This window comes from Drosophila sechellia, chromosome 3R (genome assembly GCF_004382195.2).
Source record: "Drosophila sechellia strain sech25 chromosome 3R, ASM438219v1, whole genome shotgun sequence".
Classification (NCBI taxonomy): Eukaryota; Metazoa; Arthropoda; class Insecta; order Diptera; family Drosophilidae; genus Drosophila; species Drosophila sechellia.
This window is the reverse complement of record NC_045952.1, coordinates 12,272,878-12,292,907: the sequence shown is the minus strand read 5'-3', so window position 1 is coordinate 12,292,907 and position 20,030 is coordinate 12,272,878. Positions and strand designations below refer to the sequence as shown.

Here is a 20,030-nt window from a genome sequence, read left to right as displayed (position 1 = left end):
ACAAGGCAACACCTTTGGCTTGGCAGATCGAGTTACCGAAGAAGCACCCTACTCCTAAGTGGGTCACATTACCAATGTCAAGCGATCGAAGCCAAGCCTTACTTTCACTCAGGAATATTGAGGAAGTGCTGTTGAGTCGGTAGAACAAAGACCAAACAAGATGCGATGATGCCTCATGAGTACCATAAACGACTAGTATCGCAAGATTTGTTTGGATCAGTCGATCTTCCACCGTAAAACTAATTTCAAGTTATGATCAATAAAAAAACCTTTTAAGTTTCAAGCGAGAACAATGACTCCTAGGGGGAATTCGCTGATGCTGCGCTTTCAATAGCCAACTTTAATGATCTCAGCAGTTCCGTGGGCTTGCAAAACATCCATAAAATGCACTTCTTACCTCAGGCTATATATACCTATATATATCTGTAGTTTTAACACACTATTGCGATTGTGATCAAGAACGCTGTCTACCGATTATTTGGACACTTCAGCTTCTATTTATAGTTCGCGTCGTGCCGAGCGGCTTCGAATTAGATGATAAACCCGGTAATTGGTTGTACAATCGCGATCGATTAATAGCTTCCTCAGTCCCACTGACAAGCCGCAGATAGGTAGTACGTCCGATCGGTAGAGTTCAATAAAACTGGAGCCGAAAAAGGCGGAGATAAGCTGGATACACCGCCGGAAAACACAATTCATAAACGAAGGGCCGCCGATCTGGTGAAGCACTGTATTGAATCCCACGACCGTCGGATATCTTCTCCTTCAGCTGTCGAATGACTGCCCACGAAATTGCACTTTCCGAATTATTTGTTATTTATTATTTAAGTGGGTAAGCAATTTGGTATGCAAGTCGTACTTTCCACAGGGTTTTCTAAGGTTTTCCCGAACTTTTGGCGCACTTTTCTCGTGTCAGATGGTTGATTTTAGAAATTCGCCGTGACTTTTATTTTGTTAGCGCGCGTTAGTTTAGTGCGTAAATATAAATTATAATCCGTGTGCGAGCAGTTCGTTCCGTTCGAAATTATAAAAAACAACAAACACAGCGCAGTTCCCACGCGCGTCCGAACAGCTGGCGAATATTTTTTGAAAAACCGAACAAAAAAATGCGCGTGTTGCTTATATAGTTTGTTTGCCAGTGTGGCCGTGCTGCCAAATGACCAAATATCGTTTTTTGCGCAGAGACATGTGGGATTTTGCGTTGAAACAAGGCGTGCAGCATTTCCCTAATAACAGTCCTCTGTAAAAATACATGGGCGGGAAGTTTAAAATTGGATGCGGCAAAGGTTGTGAAATCTAGACTATCTGATCACAAGCCTATCCCGCAGATAATACAACCAAACTTAATATGTAATCTCCATATGCACCCATCTTATAATGTAGTATTAAAAGAATCATATTTTCTTAATTTTTATGAATATTTATTGTAAATGTGGATTTCATTTCAAAAATATGTTAGGACTATGGCTTATAGGTTGATCGATAAGCAAGGAGAACGAGAGAACTGCTCTGTTCCAAAATTACTGTGGTATTACATTTTATTAGGTTAACGAAAGTTCATGCAAATGATTCGGGTGTGGGCTATAGTCGGGGCTTATGAATTTTCGCCCTTCTAGTCAAAAAATGGAAAACAAAACGCACACGCGACAATCGCCACATTTCGGAGGCAACAACATCAATGGAGACGAAAGATTTGGGTAAAGAATATATAAATTATAAACTAAATAACGCAAATTAAAAGTAAAAATTGATGTGGCAATCTAACATACCACTGAGAGGCGAGACAGAGGGAGACCGGAACGTATCGGATCGGACCAGACCAAGAATCACTATCCACTATCCAGCGTTGGGCGCAAGTCAACGTTGGATGATGCACAGCAAATCCGTGAAATGACAACGACAGGGGCGCGAAGGCCAAGAAATACGCGGTTCCCTGGGTGAGCTAGTGTCTGAAGTGCGATCCAAAGAAGGCGACAACAAAGCGTGTGAGCCTGTCCAAGCGAATCCTAATCCCGACCGTTAGGCAGATGCCGAAGAAGGGGCGAGGCTCGAAGAGATGCGGCCGAGTCCGAAACTGTATGCTTTAGTCCTGTCCAAGGGCAACGCAAGTGTTCCTCACCGTAACCGATGCCATCGACATTCTCCTCCTCCAAACATCCGTTAACCTGAACACGACCAAAGTTCACACATAAAATCCTTCAACAATGCGAAATTCCTGTCTCCTCCTCCTCCTCCGAGGTGCGAGTTAGCCATGGGACACTGCATCCCACGTTGTCCTAGCGAAGGGCTCAGGACAATCCTAAATCCAAATCCAATCCTGATTACAATCGAATAAATATTTTCATATTTATAAGATCTATAGACAGGTCCTGCCTCCACTAAATTCAATCCAAATTTATCCAATCCACGCCAAAATCAACATCAAAATATCCTTCTCCTCCTCCACATCCATTAATCCTCATCACTCTCCAAACATAAACGCGCAAAATGGGGAAGAGAAGAAAATAAAAATTAAAGTATTAATAGTTTTCTCATCAATGTGGTTGACATTGCGTTGTGTTCGGATTTCTGTTTCATTTCTTTCTCTCATTACAAACATATTTATTCTGTATCGATGTTTCTTGTTTTCGTTAAGGTAAATTCTAATAAATTATCTTGGAAAACGTGCAGCCAAAATAAGATTTATAATATAATATGTAGGAAGCAGACTGAGCAAAGGCTCGAAATAAAACAAAAGCAAATCAAGGAATGCCGAGCGCTTGTGGCCAAAGAGAATTCCTTGGTTTACAGTTGTCATTTTAGGAGTGTTTTTGTCAAATTTTGCCCGGTGGATTATAGCTTAAGAGAACATTTCTGCTTCTTAGAACGTGTGATAAATTGGAAAAGCAAGTGTTTTTTTTAAATATGTTGGCTTCGGTGAGAGTTCGCAACTTGACTGAACAAACTTGATTGGTCGTTGATTTCAATTTACAAATAAATTTACAATTGGGGTATTTGAGGGGTCTTGAACAAATATTGATTGGTATTTCCTAATATAGCTTGCTTTTCCTGTTTCCTGCTCGTTGAAATATTATAGATTAATGGATAATGCTTAGTTGTGTTTAATAGTTAGAACGTGAGCGAGACCTGGAATAGGATTGACGTCGCACTGGGGAGTATGTGGGAGTACCACGACGGCGCGGCCTCGACGAGAATGAGCGCGAACGGGATCTGTTGGGTGGATTCATAGAGTAAATATTAAACAATAAACTGTGGTAATAATTGGTTTACCTGTCGCGGTAGTCACGGCTTCCACCTCCGCCGCTGCCGCCACCACCTCCACCGCTGCCGCCACCACCACCACCTCTGTCGTTATCGCCGCTATCCTCGCGTACGCGAATGTAGGCAACCTCGCCCTAAAGACAATAAAAATATTAATATAATTTGAAAAGTGTCGACTTATTACTATTTTTCAAAACGCAAGAAGAATTGCAAACTATATGTATGCAGCTAAACAAATATAACTTAATGTCATTCCTGAAATTGCATTTAATTATTCCAGCTTGTGAATAATGTATGCTGTCAAAATAAATGCAAAGGTAAATTCTCTACCTTGAAACCCGAATACATTTGAATTTTACAAAGTTGGAACTCGCCAATTTACATACCTCATGCGAACGGAAGCGAGAGTCGTCCAATTTCTTGATTGCGTACTTCATGTCCTCGTGGCGCAAGAACTCAACAACGCCGGAACCATCCTTGTATGTGTCTGCGAAGCAGACGTCGCCGGCCTCGCGCATGTGATCCTTGAGATCTTGCCACGATCCGGAGGCGGGCAGTCCAGTAACCATGACGCGGTACTGCGAGCGCTTGGCTGGCGGTCCGCGCCCGCCCATGCGTCCGCCACCGTCGCGGCTGCGGTCGTTGCGGTTGCCGCCGCGGTAACTTCCAGGACCACCGCCCCGCGGGAACTCCACTCGCAGACGATACCCATCGTAGTCGTAGCCGTCGCGCGCCTTCACCGCATCGTCGGCATCGCTGAATTGGGCGAAGGGGCAGACAGAGGAAGAGAAGCAGTTGTTGCGAATTAGTTGGGTGTCTTCGCCGGGGCGCTGGGCCAGCTGTGTGTATTCGCATTACTCACCGCGCATCTTCGAACTCAACAAAAGCAAATGGCGGCCCACGCCGATTTTTCAGATCGACGAAAGTAACTTTGCCGAACTTGTGGAACAAGTCCTGGATATCCTTGGTGCGTATATCCGGCGGAAGGTTGCCCACATAAATACGGCACTCGTTGCGTGATCCCATTTTCTCCAGTTTAAATCAGACGCTTCAAACTATTTCGATTTTCAGAGAACTTATTTTTGTCACGCTCGCAATGACAAATGGCCGACGCAGTATGACCGTTGGTTCGAGTTGGGGAAATACCTTGGGTGGACAGTAGTTATCGATAATTGTAGCGTTGATACGAAACTATAGGTGGAAGTTTCGTTGCTCATATCGATAGCTACCCTGTAAGTACTTACTACGATAAGTTGGAGTTAGAGTTAACCTTCGAAGGAAATAAATTAAGAAGCTGCGCCAAGCAGCTTCTGGCTTAAAGGGTTAAAGGCGGGGAAACATTTTGTCGTTCCTTTCTTTTATATTATAACAAACCGATAGTTATTGCCAATCACGCCGAGCTGCAATGTATTCGTGCAGTGTCACCACTAAGCGTCGTTCAGACGAAGAAAAGACAACAAATATTTGCATGTGCAATACACTAAACATAAATAGCATTTGGAAAACCACTAAGCCACCGGAAAAATGGCTGCGGCCGGAAGCAACGTTCGCTGCATTAACTACTACGACCTTTGTCGCATCTGCACGGACAGCACCGATCACAAGACGAACATCTATTCACCCGAGGGACGCGCCAAGAATCTGAGCCAAAAGATACTCGAGTGTCTCTCACTGCAGGTCGTGATAGTGCACCAATCTCCCATTCCTTTTGACTAACAAACCCATACTTCTTGCAGATCGATGAAAAGGATCGCTTGCCCAAGGTGGTGTGCGCCCAGTGTGTGCAGTTGGTGGAGCAAATCCACGGACTTCGCGCCACTTGCCGTAACTCACAGACCATGCTGAACAACTGTCTCAATATTCGCCCGGCACCAAGCAGCGACAAGCTATACATTCGGGATGCGGTCGATGAAACTGGGAAAAGCCTCAGTGTGGCGCAGGCAGCTCCACAAGTTCCAAATGGAGCTCAGCAGTCCGGAAATCTCTTGAACAGCATAATCCAGGCGGTAAACATGCAGCCCCAGCAGCAGTACACCATTACGATGGACAACGGGGTACAGCAGCAGCAGCAGCATCAAGCTATGCCGGAAGTTCAAATAAAAAGCGAAAGACAGACGTGAGTGGGTAATCCATTTCATGAAGATCATCTCAAAAACTTTCTATCCATTTAGTGCTTTGGAAGAGTTTATACGCCTCAAGCCGGACATCAAGATAACGCCGCTGGGGAAAAAGGAGCCCATAACGCCTGCCAAGCCCCAGCAGCAACATTCTCTGCAGTCGCAGACGGTAACACCTGCAATAAACCCTAGTCAGTTGCAGTTACAACCGCAGCTAGGCGAGCAACTGCAGCCTCTGTGGCAGCAGATTCAACAACTTCAGCTTCAGCAACAGCTACAGCAACTGACCAACCAGCTGCAGGCTACCACTCAGTACTCTGTCGCCCAGGATGATACGTCCAGTTCTGGCGACAGCAAAAAGCCAAAGTTGAACTTTGTGCTCTCTTCGCCTACAGCGCCCCAGTTCACCACTTCGATGCCGCAATTCGGTGGCAGTCAGCCGCAAATACAGCTGCAGTTGATGCCAGGTAGCGGGGGAGTGACAAGTGCAGGGACAGTTCCTGCCCAGACGCAGTTAAATGCCGCTGCCCTACTCTCCAGCCTGGCTGGTCCGCAGTCTACTACCAATCTGCTGTCACCAAATAAGTGCTTTCTGCCCATCACCATTCGGGACGAGAATTCGGATCAGCAGATCGTGGCGCACATAGACACCAAGAACTTAGTGTTGCCCACGACATACCAAGTACAGATGAAACTTCAGCCTCAGCTGGCCACTGCCGATGGGCAGCCAATCATGCAGCTGACTCCAACATCAATTCCGGCTACTCTGCAACTGACACCGCAGACGCTGGGCAATCCAGGAAGCGCCTTCCAGGGCACGACGGTGGCGCAAAACCAATTTCTGGCGCCGCAGCAACCGCCACAGCAACAACCGCTTACCCAACTACCAAATACGGCACAAGTGACCTCTCAGCAAATCATTAGATCTCCACATACCAGCACCACCAATTCGCAGTTGGTGATACGAAATGTGACCAATATTCCAACGACTCCCACCACGCCCACCAGCAGCAAGGAAGCCCCCACTTTTAAGACGCCTTCACCAAAGCAAAAACCGATGCCATCGCCAAAGAGCAAAAATACTGTGGGCCCGCCCTCAGGTGGAAGCAATGGTCCGTCCACAAACGAGTTCAAGCGATTGATAACCCAGACAAAGCCACAACCGCAGGTGAAGCAACAGCAGGCCGCAGGACTCTCTGCTTCAGGCGCCCCGAAAGCGACGTCAGCAAATCAGGCAGCCATGCAGCGGCTCTCCTCGAATACAACGATTACCAAGGTGCCCAAGCAGCCTGCTTCTTTGCCAGCACCAGCTCCCACATCCAATCCCGCCAAACTGCCCATGCTGAACAAACAGAATATTACAATCAGTCGAATCTCAATGCAGACAGCGCCAAAGCCGCAAAGTAAGCCCTCTACTACAGCGCCAACTCCTGCTTCACAGCCGATTCCTGTGTCCGTTCCCGCCCTCAGCCAAGCACAACCACCACCGCTTGCGGCGCAGCACAAAAAGATCGTACGCAAGCCTCCTGAGGACCAGGAAATGTCAGGGCAGAAAGTTAAAGCATCGCGACCACCGCAGCAGATCCTTCCTTCTCCACAGCAGGAAGGACAGAACGCGACTCCTTCTGGGAGCGAAGCGTCCACAACTTCTGGCCTCATATGCCCCACCTGTAAGCGTGAATTTAAAAAGAAAGAACACCTCACCCAACACGTTAAGCTGCACGCGGGCCTGCGACCCTTTAAGTGTTCGGAAGAGGGTTGCGACAAGACCTTCAGCCGCAAAGAACATCTGTCCCGGCACTTAGTATCCCATTCTGGACAAAAGATGTACACGTGCGAGGTGTGCAAAAAGCCCTTCTCGCGAAAGGATAACCTCAATAAGCATAGGCGGTCAGCATTTAAATACTTCGAGTTAAATTCAACAGAGGTTAATATATATCTTTTCTTTCAGAATTCACACGCAGACATCAACCGAAACTTTATACTGTTGCGATGTTTGCAACAAAAACTTCGCCACCAAGTTGCACTACGAGAAGCATCGGGAGATGCATAAGAAAATTCGACCGGAAAGCGCGACTCCGGGTGCAGCTGCACCGCCTGCAGCAGCACCTGCGCTCACTCACGTCCGTAGCAATGGTCAGGTGCCCAATAAGGTAAGTTCGTAACACTATTCACATTATAAAAGTGCTAATCCGACTTCACATCCCATCCAAGGCGGTTTTCGAAATCAAGCAAGAACATTCTGCTCAGCGTCCTCAGCAGGCGCAAACACAGCAGCAGCCGGCCCAGGTAATGCATGTTGTGACTACCCAGGATCTGGCCGGAAACACAATAACGATCACACAAGCTCCCGACTCCAATATGCCCGCATCTCTGGCCAATTACGTGCAGCTCGGCTTTTCTCAGTTCCAGAATCCCAGCGCATCAGCCGCAAAGTAATTAGTTGTTAAGCTCGAGAAGTGAATCCACCTTACCTCGTATCCTAGTCCGCGGTCTATTCCAACATCTGGTCGCCAGTTCCTTGTATTGTATAGTTTTCCTCTTCATTTTCTTTGTGCAATATTATTTATAGCAAATTTTGAAGCGCGTTTACACGTTTCATTTATTACCTTAACTTATTTTAGTTTTATATGCGTTATTTTTTTTATCAGTAAATCGCAAAAGTTTTATTAGCATAAGTCCCTAGAGCGTTTGTGTAAAGATTCCTATTTTAAGGATAATTGTAAGCATTGTAAATATCTGTGTATCTATTATGTATGTATGTACAAGCTGTAAACAATGGTAAAATACCTTTTTTGGGTGAACAAAATGATTCCATTGCAAAAATAAATATAATGTATAATTTATGGCAAAAAATTAATGTGTATTTCGTTTGGTATTGCATAGGAGCCTTCAGTTTTGTAGCGCTATATAGCAGATGGCAGGCCCCAATGTTTACGCAAATATTTTTGGTAAGACTCTTCTCGCTGAAAGTATGAATATCAGACGGTTATTTTATTCCAGGGGTCGGCCAGATTTCGTAATCTAAATCTACCATGCGAACAAACGAAAAACAAATGCAAGCATGTTTCCCATCGGTTTCCGAATCCAAATTTATTAGCATTTAAGAATACCAATTCCAATGAATTTTGTGTTTACGCATTTAATTTGTGGAAAATCCACTTGTCAGGCGATTTTTAATACTTGGCGTGGCCTGTATTATTATAGGTATTACAGGAAAAGCTAACACTTACAGTGTAGGTTTACAATTTGAATGGAAGACTTCAGCAAGCGCGAAACAGACACTCGAGGTGTATTATACATAAAATTCTTTGGCCTTACAAATACAATTGCTATCAACTACAAACAAAGAAACAATTAGCAACTGCAAAGGATAGCAATAGGACATAGCAGAGCTAGTGACGTCATAAGACAGATAGCACCGAGGTGAGTGATATGTGACTGATATACATGTAAGTATTCCGTGAATGTGTGGTTTGTTAATGCTTATTTGGCTTATCAAACAATGGAATATTATCAAACTCTTACGGCATCATAAAGATATAAGTGGAAGAAGCAGCACTTTAGCAATACTATTGAAAACGATATTGCCTTATGTTAAAGAAAAAAATTCTATTTAAATGCCATTTAAAATTTGAGTATTTTTAAAGTTGTAAACAATTAACATAGAACATAAAAAAAACAAGTGTGTTTCAATTATATTTTTGAGATTTTAACAAATAAATAAATATTGGTTTAATACTGTTTAAAAACCACAATCATCTTGATGGGAAAATGTTTCTAAAGCCCACGTTCAACAAGAACTTGTAGTCAAATTATAATGATACTCAACGCATTAACAAACGAAGTAGTTGCGTGTTGCCACTGCAGCGAAGTGATTTAGATGGGTGCGGAATCCAACAAACTAATTAAAACTACAGGTGAGGGGATTAGGGTCGTGCGGTGTTAGGACTAAAGACGCCCGCCACCGAACTTGAATCTATGCGATTGAAGAAAGAATGCATTCAATAAGAGAACTACCTTGGGGATCATGGGATCTTTGGGATTCTTCTCCCAATCAGTTGTAGCTCAGGGCAAACTGGTTGACCTTCTGTACATCGCCCCACACCTGTACCGCCTGGATGTCGGACAGGGAGAAGAGGGTCTCGTACTCGGTTATGAAATTGTGGCCCGAATCCCTACCCTGGTACACCCGCATCATGGAATTTGCGTAGTCGAAGGCGAACTCAAGGCAAAATGAGGACTCTGTGGATGAAAGTTGGAGCGCCTCGTCAATTTCGGTTATAATGCGGGCAAAGCTCTCTGTCATATTGGGGTTCTTATCGCTAGCTCCTGTACCGTCGAAGATGTTCAGGTACTTCTCCTGGTGCAGGCTGCTCCACTCGCCGTTCCGCTTATAGTTCTCGATAATCGTCTGTGTGGGAATCACGACCTTGAAGTGGTATGTGATGTTGTCCGTGCAGTCCGGACTGTTGACAAAGTTCACCGAGAATCTGTGGCGGAGGTAAACATACATATGTTTGTTAAAAAAATCTGGTGTGTATGTCTTATCACTTCTACGCTTATTTTAAAGTCCATTTATAAGAAATAACTTAATACGTGACTAGCGACATAATACACACTATGTATTTAATCAAAGGCGGTGAATAGCAATGTATGAATGAACTAATATAATATGCATAATAAAACCACTAACACTAATAGTTCCCTCGCTTAAAGCGCTATAACTTATCACGTATTGGTGCTAATGACGTCGTTATTTGAATGTTTGACCCCCCATTTCAAGCGCTTAGTCATCATAATTGTTTGAATGGCACATGCTGGTTCGGTGAGTTTTTTTTTTCATTTTTGGGGACCGGAGCTCCCAGACATTAATAGTGAGTGTGAGTTGGCGCGAAAACGTGCAGCGCATTCAAGGAACGGAATTGGAATTTTCAGCGATTTATTGTTAAAAATCCGTTAGTCAAGCTATGGTATTTCCAGTAAAATATTCCCCTTATCGAAGTACAAGAACTACTTGTTTCACGGAATACTATCATGACACATTTAGGAAGCTATCACTAGAACCTTATCGATCTAAGGAACAGATAAGAAATGTATTGTTTTGATTTACCAATTGCGTTGAATTTGTTCAATTAGAGACCCGTATTCTTGAGTGATGTAACTGATGGTTCTGATTAATGGAGATAATTTGACCATTCATTCATAAGCTGATTAACAACCTCCCACCCTCAAGCATGCATAATTCATGGTATTCTTCTTTGCCATCCAACTGCTTTGTTGTGTTCTTCGTAGCCGGCATCTTCAGCGCGTGTCTGATTCAATTTTAGTCTGGTGATGTCATATACGATGGACTTGATACAGTAAAACCAGACGACTACTACGTATACATCTGGCGGAGATTGCTTTATGGTCCCATCACCACCTGCCTTATCACTCTAATAGATCATAAACTCATAAGAGGTCTTTGGAATTTCTAAAAAAAAAACATCATCTGGCAGAAGATGTATAAATTATTTAAATTCATTAGCCCATTTGCATGTTTTTTGTGTGCGCCATAAATTGTTCGCGAGTTTTGTGAGTATTTCGTCTAATCGGGTCACATACGTAAACGATTTTTAGGGCACTATATTTATATTTTCAGCACGCAAAGAGGCAATTTCTCCACCTCAGTTCGCGGGAAGTGGCTAATCGATTTTTTAAAGTTCTCGGAATTTAATAGCAAAATATCAAAGGACTCACTGCTGGGGATCCTGGAGCAAGTTGCCGCTGACGGACAAACGGGTTACTCGATCCGAGGTACTGGCATTGGTGGGCAGCACGGCAAAGAACTTTACATCAGGCATTTTAAACGCTTTATTATGATGCGCTGCTTCTTTTCCGTTTTATTTATAGCAAGGTGTGTAATTGCAAATTATATCCGGATAATTGTAAATACGTTTGCTGTGGCAGTTGCCAACGGTTACAATAACTCCAAATAGCCGGGGGAGTAGTTAGCACTTGGACGACTTGGTCAATACTGTTGGCGGTTACACAGATACGGGGCTATTTTAAGGGAACTGGAAGAGGATTAAGTCCAAGACGACGTCACGGGCAAAGTGCGTCCGAGCATATTTGTTCCGCTTTAACTAATTTAAATACGGGCAGTTCCGTTCGCTTACGCGCGTGATTGAAAACTGAGCAGGAATGCCTCTGCGCAAAACGGAGCAGCTGAGCGATCCCCACACCTGTTAGCCAGTAAATTCCGGACCCCGATAGTATGACCATATCGGTGGTTTCCCAATTTGAAAACGTGGCGCTGCCCCGCCGATAAATGAGTACTTTTATCGATGCCTTGCCTATCGCTAAATACCCATATCTACGGCCACCTAACGCTAACAATTCGGGGACAAAATCAAATTGCAAGCAGAGAATTAAGTTTAGTAAATTAAAGTACGCTCAAGCACAGTCAAAGTAATAACAAAATGAAGACGTGGCACATGGTGGTAGTGATCGGCTTCCTGGCGACGTTGGCCCAAACGTCGCTGGCCCTGAAAGAGGAGGACTGCGAAGGTATGTGGTTGGCCACGTAAGTGGTTGAGATGTTCTCGAACAGATTTTCACCGGGCTCTATTCTTTCGTTCCGCAGTTTGCGTCAAGACGGTTAGGCGGTTTGCGGATTCTCTGGACGACTCCACCAAGAAGGACTACAAACAGATCGAAACGGTCTTCAAAAAGTTCTGTAAAACGCAGAAAAACAAGGAACACAGATTCGTGAGTAGCCGGCAAACAAGTGCCGCCCCTCACCCACACTTCCTATTCTTTGGGAAAAATGATACACGTATGCGTTTCTTTGTAGTGCTACTACCTCGGCGGTCTGGAAGAATCCGCCACGGGCATCCTCAACGAGCTGAGCAAACCCCTCAGTTGGTCCATGCCAGCTGAGAAGATCTGCGAGAAACTGAAGAAGAAGGACGCGCAAATCTGCGACCTTCGCTATGGTAAATATTTTAGTTAGTGACTATATACAGTGTGGGTATACAGAATTCTGTATGAAGCATTTAGCATTTCTTAGCAAAAGAAAAGAATCTGAATTCAGGAATTCAATTTTGTATGTATGCTTTATTATTAAAGCATAGCTTGTTAAATTATTTTGTGGTAACTATCATAAATTTAAACATTTTATCAGATTTTTCATCTTTTACTAAGAGTGTCGATTAGAAACATAAACTCTTAACTTGACTTAACATTTAGTTTTCCTGTCGCTGTCCTTCGCCTAAATATACTTCCACATATATTTATGTGGATTATTTATTGCAGAGAAACAGATCGATCTGAACAGCGTGGACCTGAAGAAGCTGAAGGTACGCGACCTGAAGAAAATCCTCAACGACTGGGACGAGAGCTGTGATGGTTGCCTGGAGAAGGGCGACTTCATCAAGCGCATCGAGGAGCTGAAGCCCAAGTACTCGCGCAGCGAGCTGTAGAGCTCAGTCAGTTACTTGTGTAGTTACATGGAACACGCCCACTTAGCTAAAACAACAACCACATGAAACGCCCCCTACACATCCATATTTTTAGTTAATTTACAATTTTTATAGACTTTGAGAGAATTGAATATAACTATATATGCCTAATGATAAAACCTATATTTTGAAATAAAAAACAACAAACACACAAGACCTCGTGCTCTCAAACGGTTGATAAATAAACAGTTTTTGTTTTTATTTTTGTTATTAGTTTTCGGTTCTTGAACTCCTCTTTCACAATTACAAGTATTACGTACAAATTACAACAGAAATTCACATAATATCTGGATTAAAGTTTTATTTAAATGTTAAATACATAATTCCATTGCACTTAATGCCACGGGCCGCGTAAATTCGATGTGAGCGAAGGGCTGGCTCGCCCCAACTAAATTAAAATTATTAGTTAGACATAATCACTAAAAACGAACATAAGAAGCTAGGATGAAGATGTGTGGGTGGTGGATTCTGCTTCTAGAATGCAATTTCTGATGAATAGTGCTCCTGGAGATCCTAGCGACGGTACGGCTGCTTGTTGTAACGACCGCGCTCGTTCTCCTCAGACAGGTTGGCGTATTCACTATAGACCACGCACCAGCAGTAGGTCATGATCGCTGAAAGATGCAGGAGGAACATTGGGTTATGGCATGTGCGCGCAAAAGAATGCTGTCATTTTATATTCTACATATATCCCATTTTACACGGTGTAATGTAAATTGACTTTTAACTCGTATATGGTTCATTTTTGGTAAAGGCTCTTTGGTTCTTGCTTCGGCAGAACATATACTAAGGTAAAGGCTTTATTTTTACTAAACGTATATAAATGTATATAAATTAGTATATTTATATATTATTTCTTTTATTTCCGAGACCTAATATCATTTTTCAAAGGTAAAAAAAACGAGGAATATATGTCTAAGCCTGAAGCATTCACAATGTCATTCGTTTCTTCAACTTTAATACCGCTGAATGAATACATTTTAATTTGTTTAATTAATTTAATAATCGTATTAAACACTCTTAAAGCTTCACCAATAAACTCCTATCAAAGTGCTGCAGCAGACATTTCTACAAATGGCTTCAACAAGCCACTTTGCGCTTCATTTGCTTGCACCACCCGGCAAGTGCGCCGGGCACTTCTGTTTTCAGCGCACGGGCAATCATGGCATGATAAATGCGTCTATAAATTAAAAACGGCTCGCAATAACCGCCATCCGGTGCTAAAAACCGCACATGGAGAAGTAGCAAGCCCCCTATTTTCCACCAACCAAGAGGGAGTGCACTTACCGGAGACAATTAGGCCGAAGATCAGCCAGAGGACGCCCGTCAGCACGTAGCCGTCGATGAAGAAGACGATGCCCGTGTAGATGACGGAGATCAGCAGACCGATGGCAATCATAATGCCGAGGACCACCCATGGAACCATCAGGAAGTGGTTTCGCTGGAACATAAACAGAGATTCTTATTCTATGCATTCAATTAAATTAGCTAAGTACACACCTTCAGGGCACCTATGATCATGAGCAGCGATATCAAGATCGTCATGCACAAATTGATGACTAGAATTATCTTCACAATGTCATTGGGGATGAAGTCAAAGATTATCGTCTTGAAGTGCACCCGCGTCGTGAAGATCACCACGATGGTGATGATCGACAGGACTATCGCCAGTATGCCCGACATAACGGAGCCATTCCGGGTCGATTGGCACAGACAGCACGAATTTAGCAGGGGCTTCGGCATTTTGGCAAATCTATAATGTGATGATTACCAGCTGAAAATATTAAGAAATACAATTATCAATCATTTTGAGCTCATAAGAACCTTAAAGTATAACAACCCAGCAGTCTTTAATATTCTGTGCTTTTTGGTAGTGAGTAAGTTCTAGGTAATGCCCCATAGATATGTTTTGTAAACTCAATTGAAATATCCTAAATATTGCAAAAGCAAAGACAACCAATAATACAACATTAAAATCCCACAGTTTGACCAGTTGTGACGTCAAGCACACGAATACAAATGTTTATTAAACAAATGTGCTTTAAAAATAGAAGGAACGAAGAAAACAATGGACAGAAAGCGTGAAATACTTGAAAGACGTAAGCTTTATATTTATGGAAGCTTTAAAATAAATAAACGACACGAATGACTAATCAATCGTACTATTCCTGCAGGGATTCGAGCTGGAATGGCAGTAGAGATGGCGAGCTTGGGAAAGTTTATATCATCGGCGCATGCGCACACGATCGACGGAACTGGTATATGTGGGTTGCACCCATCTATCCAGATAGCGAAATAGCGCCACCGGGCATTGTCATTAAATTAATCAAACGCTTAACGTGCCTCGGACCCGGCTGCAGATTGATGTGGCGCATGTTGGCACTTGCAAATGCCGCTGCAGCTGGTCTGCAACCATTGGATGCGGGCACTTGTGTATCCATGTGATATATCTGATGTATGCATGTGCCTCACGGCGGTCTCGGATGAGATAATCACATGCCAAAATGTCTTGTCTTACATGGAAACGCTTTGAGTCATTATAGAAAGGCTGGCTGGGAAATGCCTTGGGCAAACAGCTAAAGTTCAGCCAACGGATACAGATACAGATACAGATACCATTTGTATGTAAAGCCCATTTCCGTTGAGTTTCACACCTCAAACGATCTACAACACAGCGAAGAGATGCGAACAATCTGGGCAACAGAAGTGTTATACAAATTGCGCAATTATCAGGGGCGGCGGAGAGGGAGCGTGCCAAAGATCACATCGCATTCTTTAAATTATAGCAGTTCGAAAACTTTTTTTTATAATGGCGGCGGGGCTGATAAACCGGACATATGGCGCATTAACCTGCCGTTTTCACGCGTTTCGCACGGGTTTTCAACTCAGGCGATCTCCACGTTTGCGTCTGCTTATAAATGGTACCTCAATTGGATACAAATCCGAGCAGAAAGCATTTGTCTGGTTTCTGCAACTCAGACAGACGTCTTGGGTTACTTTCTGCGGCTGTGCGATATCGCTGTTTTGACCTGGTTAGAAGAACCAAACCAAGTAAAGCTAAGACACGTTAGACCTCGGCGAACCATTAGACACTTCTTCATATCAGTGGAAAGGGGTAGACAACCTCGATATGGAAGCGATCAGCCCACTCATTTATTCATTGGCGTTAATATTCGCAATGAACTCATCTAATGCTGACGTTGACTTCCGCTCAGTGGTTTTGCTATGTGTATATATAGGCGTGACTCGCAGCTTTTGGAGTCAAGTTCAAGTCATGGCGTAGGCGACTCATTCCGAGGAATTCGTGCCTCCACTTGACATAGGCTTGGAGTCTTGGAAAGTCTTCTGACTTGACAAGTGCAACTGGGCAGTTGGACGTGCACTACGTAGATGGATGGAGTTGCTTTGGGTCTGAAGTGTGATGGTGTGGGAGTAAAAGTGTGGCGGATGCTGCCGGTTTTGTGAAAGGTAAAGTTTGTCGACAAGCAAATTAAAAGGCATTGGGAATGCACTTACTCAAGCATGAAATTTTGACGTTTTTCATGGAATACATCATTATTTTATATTTATTTTAAATAGAAAGTGGCTTTAGAAAATGCAAGCCAGAAAAAGAAAAACAAAAAACATTTACCGCACGCTAATAATCCAAAACTTATGGTTCAGAACACCAAAAAATATAGTCATATTGAAATTTATATGAGATAACAACCATCAATAAAAATTGATAATAAAAATTATTTTAACTTCAAGTATCTACAATAAAATTCAAATTATAAAAACACAATCATAACCATTTATCGTATGCCATTAACCATAAGCTGACCCATTTGTCTAGTACAGCGAAGTGAAAATAATGTTCATATAAATCATTTCAATTGCCATTGCCTTTATGCTTGTGGAAAATGGTTTCAATCCACAAGTAAATGCTAATTTTCGTGTGCAATGAGCGCGTGTCCAGCTTTTACATATATGTATCTGACAGATACTTTTTTGTTTGCGGCTATCATCTGTTGTCGTGGGCCGCAAAACGAAGCCAAAGCCAATTATTCTCGGCTTTGGCTGTTGTCGACTTTATCGCCATTCGAACTTTTGTGACCCCGCTGCCCGCTGAACCCCGCAAATCCACTCGGCAATTAGTTTGCGCTTCAACGCGTAATTAAGTTTGACATTTTTCTGCGCTACTTTTTGCGCCAGGCACAAAAGATATCGAAAAGACAAAGGCATTTTGTATGTGGTTGGAAATTGCACAATCTACAATCTTCGACAGAAAGTGGGAGCTCACTTGAGTGGCCGGGTCTGGTTTTTTTTTTTCATTTATTTAGGTCCATTTGAAACCGGTAGAAATCGTTCTACCAAATTTGACAGGTCCAAAGCACGCGGCATGTTAGCTTGTTTTATTTTTTTGGTTTCTGCTATTCCAGCTCCCACTTGACTTTTTGTCTTTGATTTTTTGTCAAATTGGCTTTTTTCCGCGGCTTTTTAACATTACTCGACTTGCCATATAAATCAATTAAAACCGTTGCAGCTGCAAACTCAATTGCAGCCTTTGAAGTTTTCATTTGCCGAACAAGATTTTGTAATTACTAGTGGCAGCGGCGTCTCTTAGACGAAAGATACAAATGTGCGCGCATCCATGAGATACTTTTCGTTCTGTCGACACTACATAGTTTTCAGGGTCAATGAAGCCGCGACATTGGACGCGATCAAAAACTCAATTTTCGGGGATCTTTCGTATTTTGGGCTTTCGTTTTCCCAGCCAAACGAAAGTTAACTCATAAACAGATCGCCCATCAAAATGATTCATATATAAAAACACGAAACACTTATTAATAGATCACAACAAGGTCGCGAGCATCTAGAAATCTAGAGAGTCGACAAAAGCAGTGGAACTTTTGGAACAGCTCTCACAATCTCTGATCAGTGGCTGTCTGGGGTCAGGAATGGAACTCTACCTTATGATTTTGTAGCACCTGTTCGTCGAGAATTCTACGCCCATGTGCCATTTCGTATGGCGTAGGTGTGCGAACGCCTTGGCTTGTTCTGCCAGAATATTTTTTGACAAATACAATTTGGTGGCGTTATCTGTTGCCTTGTAAATTGAGTAACCTTCACATTGTTCACTTTTCACTGCTTCCAAGTGGATGCGCGTCACTGAACTTCGCCAAATGTGGGATTTGGAAACGGTTTTGTCTTGAAGAACGTTTATTTACCTTCATAATTACTTCCCAGGAGGAGTGGCCACTTAAGATTCAATGAACGACGCTTTCATTTGGGGCTTTGATGTGATTTTTATGGTTCGCGACTGAGGAGAATAGCCAAAATGTGGCTCAGTTGAAATATATGCCAGACGCGCATATTACGTATACGCCCCCGCACACCTGAACTCTGGGCTGTATGGCCCACTTATCCCTAAACTCGCAACGTGTTCAACTTGAGATCACCAAGAAAGGCAAAGGAGAAGGCTTTCAGGTTGTCGCCGATCGCAGACTTTCAATGTCAGTTCACCATTCTGACATCACCGAGTGCATCGACTATATAGATCGCTTTGCCTGCAGCAAACAGACTGACTTTGTATTCATTCAGATGCATTCATTTTCTCAGCCAATTTGGGTCAGCGATCACTAAATGCAAACAAACAGTGGCATTATTGTTTTCCAATTATTTATACGCTGCGGTTTTCTCAATTTTACCGCAGCTTTTGCGGGCGCTCAGAAAAGTAAAAAGTCAGGGGGTTCAGCTATCAGCGATCATTTGAATATTGAAATTACTGGACGGCCAGCAGCAACAGCTTAATGAAATTGAATATATTTTGTATAAATAAGCACACACAACCGCAAGGCAGACGAGCGCGCCTCAAGTCGGGTAACTGGCTGTATAGTATAGATAGGTATACGAGTATATGGCTACTGGGGGCTACCTACTCCTTCCACTCCTCACGCCGCCCTTCCCCGAGAAACACTTCTGTTTGATCACACATATGCATATGTATCCACCTCCGGCGGCCAGCTGCTCGCCTGTTATTTCAATTTCGAGGCGATCGTTTATCACTCGATTTGCATGCGACGGCGATCGATTGATCTCCCGATCCGCCCAATCGGCTGCCAACTGCCTGCATTTCTCCGCTGATAATGTCAGTCAGTCTCCTGGCAGCCAGCCATATATTCACTTACACTTTCTTATTTATTTTTGATTTGATGGTGCGGCACTGCTAAATGCAGTCGAGGGAAATCGATTTGATTCCGCTGATTCGGGTGCCTCGTAACTAATTATTCTCATATATTTGATATTTGCCACCAAGTGCGTAGCGTTTCAAGGCGATTTGGATCCGACGACTTGCGCGCGATTTCGATGTGAGTGCGACGGGTTTCACGGAGCGACTGAAAACGCGGGCTGCTGCCGCCAACGTGAGAGCCGACTCACGATCGCGATTTTTCACATCTGCGAGCGTTTGTTGATTTTTCCGCTCGTTCTCGGCTAGCTGCCTGAAAAGTTCTCAAAACTTGGACGCTGTTTTTAGTTAAGACAGCTTTTGCGTGGCCGGCAAGGAGCTTTCTCCGAAACAGAAACAGCAGAAACCAGTTAGGCGATTGGATGGCCCTCGCTGCTCTGCTGTTCCGGCATGAAGATATCAAGCACTTGGTCAAACAATGGTGGGGCGATCTTCTACAGCGCATTGCACTAGCCAAGCCAAACAAATCAGTGAACGTTCTCATTACATCCGTGTTGTTTTCCTCGTTGAAGGAGCTCGAGATTCCAGCCGAAGATACATCCGCACGCCATGACCCCATCTGCCTTTATTGGTCATGAATAAGATAGTACACAGTGGCACAATGTATGAAGATCTATTTGAAAACAGATAGGTATTCCAACAGATAAAATTCAAAGTATTTAAGTTCCAATGACTTAGTTTACCAGTCTTGCGCTTAATTCTTTGTTGCTATTTTCAATCTTTTCTTATACTTAAATAAAATAAAATTAAACTAAAACTGAAATTTTATTTAGCAGCATGTTTTTCTGTGTGCATCTGCCAGTCGTTAGTGGCCAGGTTTTTGGTCATTTATTCCGTAAAAGGTAAACGCTAGCATTCGACTTATTGGCATCTAGGCGATAGTTTTGTGGGCCAAGCTGTGGCATGCAGCTACTTTCA

At 43.3% G+C, this 20,030-nt stretch overlaps 6 protein-coding genes and 1 long non-coding RNA gene across 8 annotated transcripts in view; 2 read left to right on the top strand and 5 right to left on the bottom strand.

The window, feature by feature from the left end:
* LOC6616910 (extracellular sulfatase SULF-1 homolog) overlaps positions 1-1,084 on the bottom strand; it is a 28,304-nt gene extending 27,220 nt beyond the window's left edge. The window contains exon 1 of the mRNA XM_002041204.2: positions 398-1,084. The gene's annotated coding sequence lies outside the window, so the exon portion shown is untranslated. The remainder of the gene's footprint in view (positions 1-397) is intronic.
* Positions 1,085-1,408: 324 nt separating this feature from the next.
* LOC116801574 lies at positions 1,409-2,163 on the bottom strand. The gene is made up of 2 exons (XR_004362095.1): positions 1,770-2,163; positions 1,409-1,612 (listed from the first exon to the last, which is right to left on the bottom strand). It is a non-coding gene; the product is annotated as an uncharacterized LOC116801574 (long non-coding RNA).
* Positions 2,164-2,523: 360 nt separating this feature from the next.
* LOC6616901 (serine/arginine-rich splicing factor 1B) lies at positions 2,524-4,391 on the bottom strand. The gene is made up of 4 exons (XM_002041199.2): positions 4,124-4,391; positions 3,648-4,017; positions 3,271-3,395; positions 2,524-3,210 (listed from the first exon to the last, which is right to left on the bottom strand). Exons 1-4 carry the CDS (start codon positions 4,285-4,287, stop codon positions 3,102-3,104), a joined length of 768 nt encoding a protein of 255 aa, XP_002041235.1. The 5' UTR covers positions 4,288-4,391; the 3' UTR covers positions 2,524-3,101.
* A 288-nt stretch (positions 4,392-4,679) lies between these two features.
* On the top strand, positions 4,680-8,234 carry LOC6616900 (transcription factor Sp2). Its single transcript, XM_032722032.1, has 5 exons — positions 4,680-4,938; positions 4,998-5,377; positions 5,433-7,268; positions 7,330-7,531; positions 7,593-8,234. Exons 1-5 carry the CDS (start codon positions 4,786-4,788, stop codon positions 7,815-7,817), a joined length of 2,796 nt encoding a protein of 931 aa, XP_032577923.1. The 5' UTR covers positions 4,680-4,785; the 3' UTR covers positions 7,818-8,234.
* LOC6616899 lies at positions 8,205-11,576 on the bottom strand. Of its 2 annotated transcripts, XM_002041197.2 has the most exons (4): positions 11,121-11,573; positions 9,717-9,871; positions 9,399-9,623; positions 8,205-8,344 (listed from the first exon to the last, which is right to left on the bottom strand). In XM_002041197.2, exons 1-3 carry the CDS (start codon positions 11,222-11,224, stop codon positions 9,436-9,438), a joined length of 447 nt encoding a protein of 148 aa, XP_002041233.1. In that variant the 5' UTR covers positions 11,225-11,573; the 3' UTR covers positions 8,205-8,344; positions 9,399-9,435. The 2 variants fall into 2 exon arrangements, with proteins under 2 accessions (XP_002041233.1, XP_032577926.1); XM_032722035.1 differs by having other exon boundaries at positions 9,399-9,871; positions 11,121-11,576.
* Positions 11,577-11,734: 158 nt separating this feature from the next.
* On the top strand, positions 11,735-13,037 carry LOC6616898 (mesencephalic astrocyte-derived neurotrophic factor homolog). Its single transcript, XM_002041196.2, has 4 exons — positions 11,735-11,930; positions 12,007-12,131; positions 12,217-12,358; positions 12,678-13,037. The coding sequence occupies exons 1-4, from the start codon at positions 11,843-11,845 to the stop codon at positions 12,842-12,844; spliced, it is 522 nt and encodes a 173-aa protein (XP_002041232.1). The 5' UTR covers positions 11,735-11,842; the 3' UTR covers positions 12,845-13,037.
* A 20-nt stretch (positions 13,038-13,057) lies between these two features.
* On the bottom strand, positions 13,058-19,269 carry LOC6616897 (lysosomal-associated transmembrane protein 4B). The gene is made up of 4 exons (XM_002041195.2): positions 19,054-19,269; positions 14,384-14,657; positions 14,171-14,324; positions 13,058-13,497 (listed from the first exon to the last, which is right to left on the bottom strand). Exons 2-4 carry the CDS (start codon positions 14,624-14,626, stop codon positions 13,397-13,399), a joined length of 498 nt encoding a protein of 165 aa, XP_002041231.1. The 5' UTR covers positions 14,627-14,657; positions 19,054-19,269; the 3' UTR covers positions 13,058-13,396.
* Between the last annotated feature and the right edge of the window lie 761 nt (positions 19,270-20,030).

Bases quoted from the DNA above. Each gene is read 5' to 3' on its own strand.
- LOC6616897 (XM_002041195.2), bottom strand. From the start codon at position 14,626: ATGCCGAAGCCCCTGCTAAATTCGTGCTGTCTGTGCCAATCGACCCGG. The intron at 14,325-14,383 runs GTGTGTACTTAG...TTTATGTTCCAG, and splicing joins TGATCATAGGTGCCCTGAAG to CGAAACCACTTCCTGATGGT. The intron at 13,498-14,170 runs GTAAGTGCACTC...TGCATCTTTCAG, and splicing joins CTTCGGCCTAATTGTCTCCG to CGATCATGACCTACTGCTGG.
- LOC6616901 (XM_002041199.2), bottom strand. From the start codon at position 4,287: ATGGGATCACGCAACGAGTGCCGTATTTATGTGGGCAACCTTCCGCCG. The intron at 4,018-4,123 runs GTGAGTAATGCG...CGCCCAATTCAG, and splicing joins GTTGAGTTCGAAGATGCGCG to CGATGCCGACGATGCGGTGA. The intron at 3,396-3,647 runs GTATGTAAATTG...TATTGTCTTTAG, and splicing joins CTCGCTTCCGTTCGCATGAG to GGCGAGGTTGCCTACATTCG.
- LOC6616898 (XM_002041196.2), top strand. From the start codon at position 11,843: ATGAAGACGTGGCACATGGTGGTAGTGATCGGCTTCCTGGCGACGTTG. The intron at 12,132-12,216 runs GTGAGTAGCCGG...GTTTCTTTGTAG, and splicing joins AAAACAAGGAACACAGATTC to TGCTACTACCTCGGCGGTCT. The intron at 12,359-12,677 runs GTAAATATTTTA...TATTTATTGCAG, and splicing joins AATCTGCGACCTTCGCTATG to AGAAACAGATCGATCTGAAC.
- LOC6616900 (XM_032722032.1), top strand. From the start codon at position 4,786: ATGGCTGCGGCCGGAAGCAACGTTCGCTGCATTAACTACTACGACCTT. The intron at 5,378-5,432 runs GTGAGTGGGTAA...CTATCCATTTAG, and splicing joins ATAAAAAGCGAAAGACAGAC to TGCTTTGGAAGAGTTTATAC. The intron at 7,532-7,592 runs GTAAGTTCGTAA...ATCCCATCCAAG, and splicing joins ATGGTCAGGTGCCCAATAAG to GCGGTTTTCGAAATCAAGCA.
- LOC6616899 (XM_032722035.1), bottom strand. From the start codon at position 11,224: ATGCCTGATGTAAAGTTCTTTGCCGTGCTGCCCACCAATGCCAGTACC. The intron at 9,872-11,120 runs GTGAGTCCTTTG...CCTCCGCCACAG, and splicing joins TTGCTCCAGGATCCCCAGCA to ATTCTCGGTGAACTTTGTCA.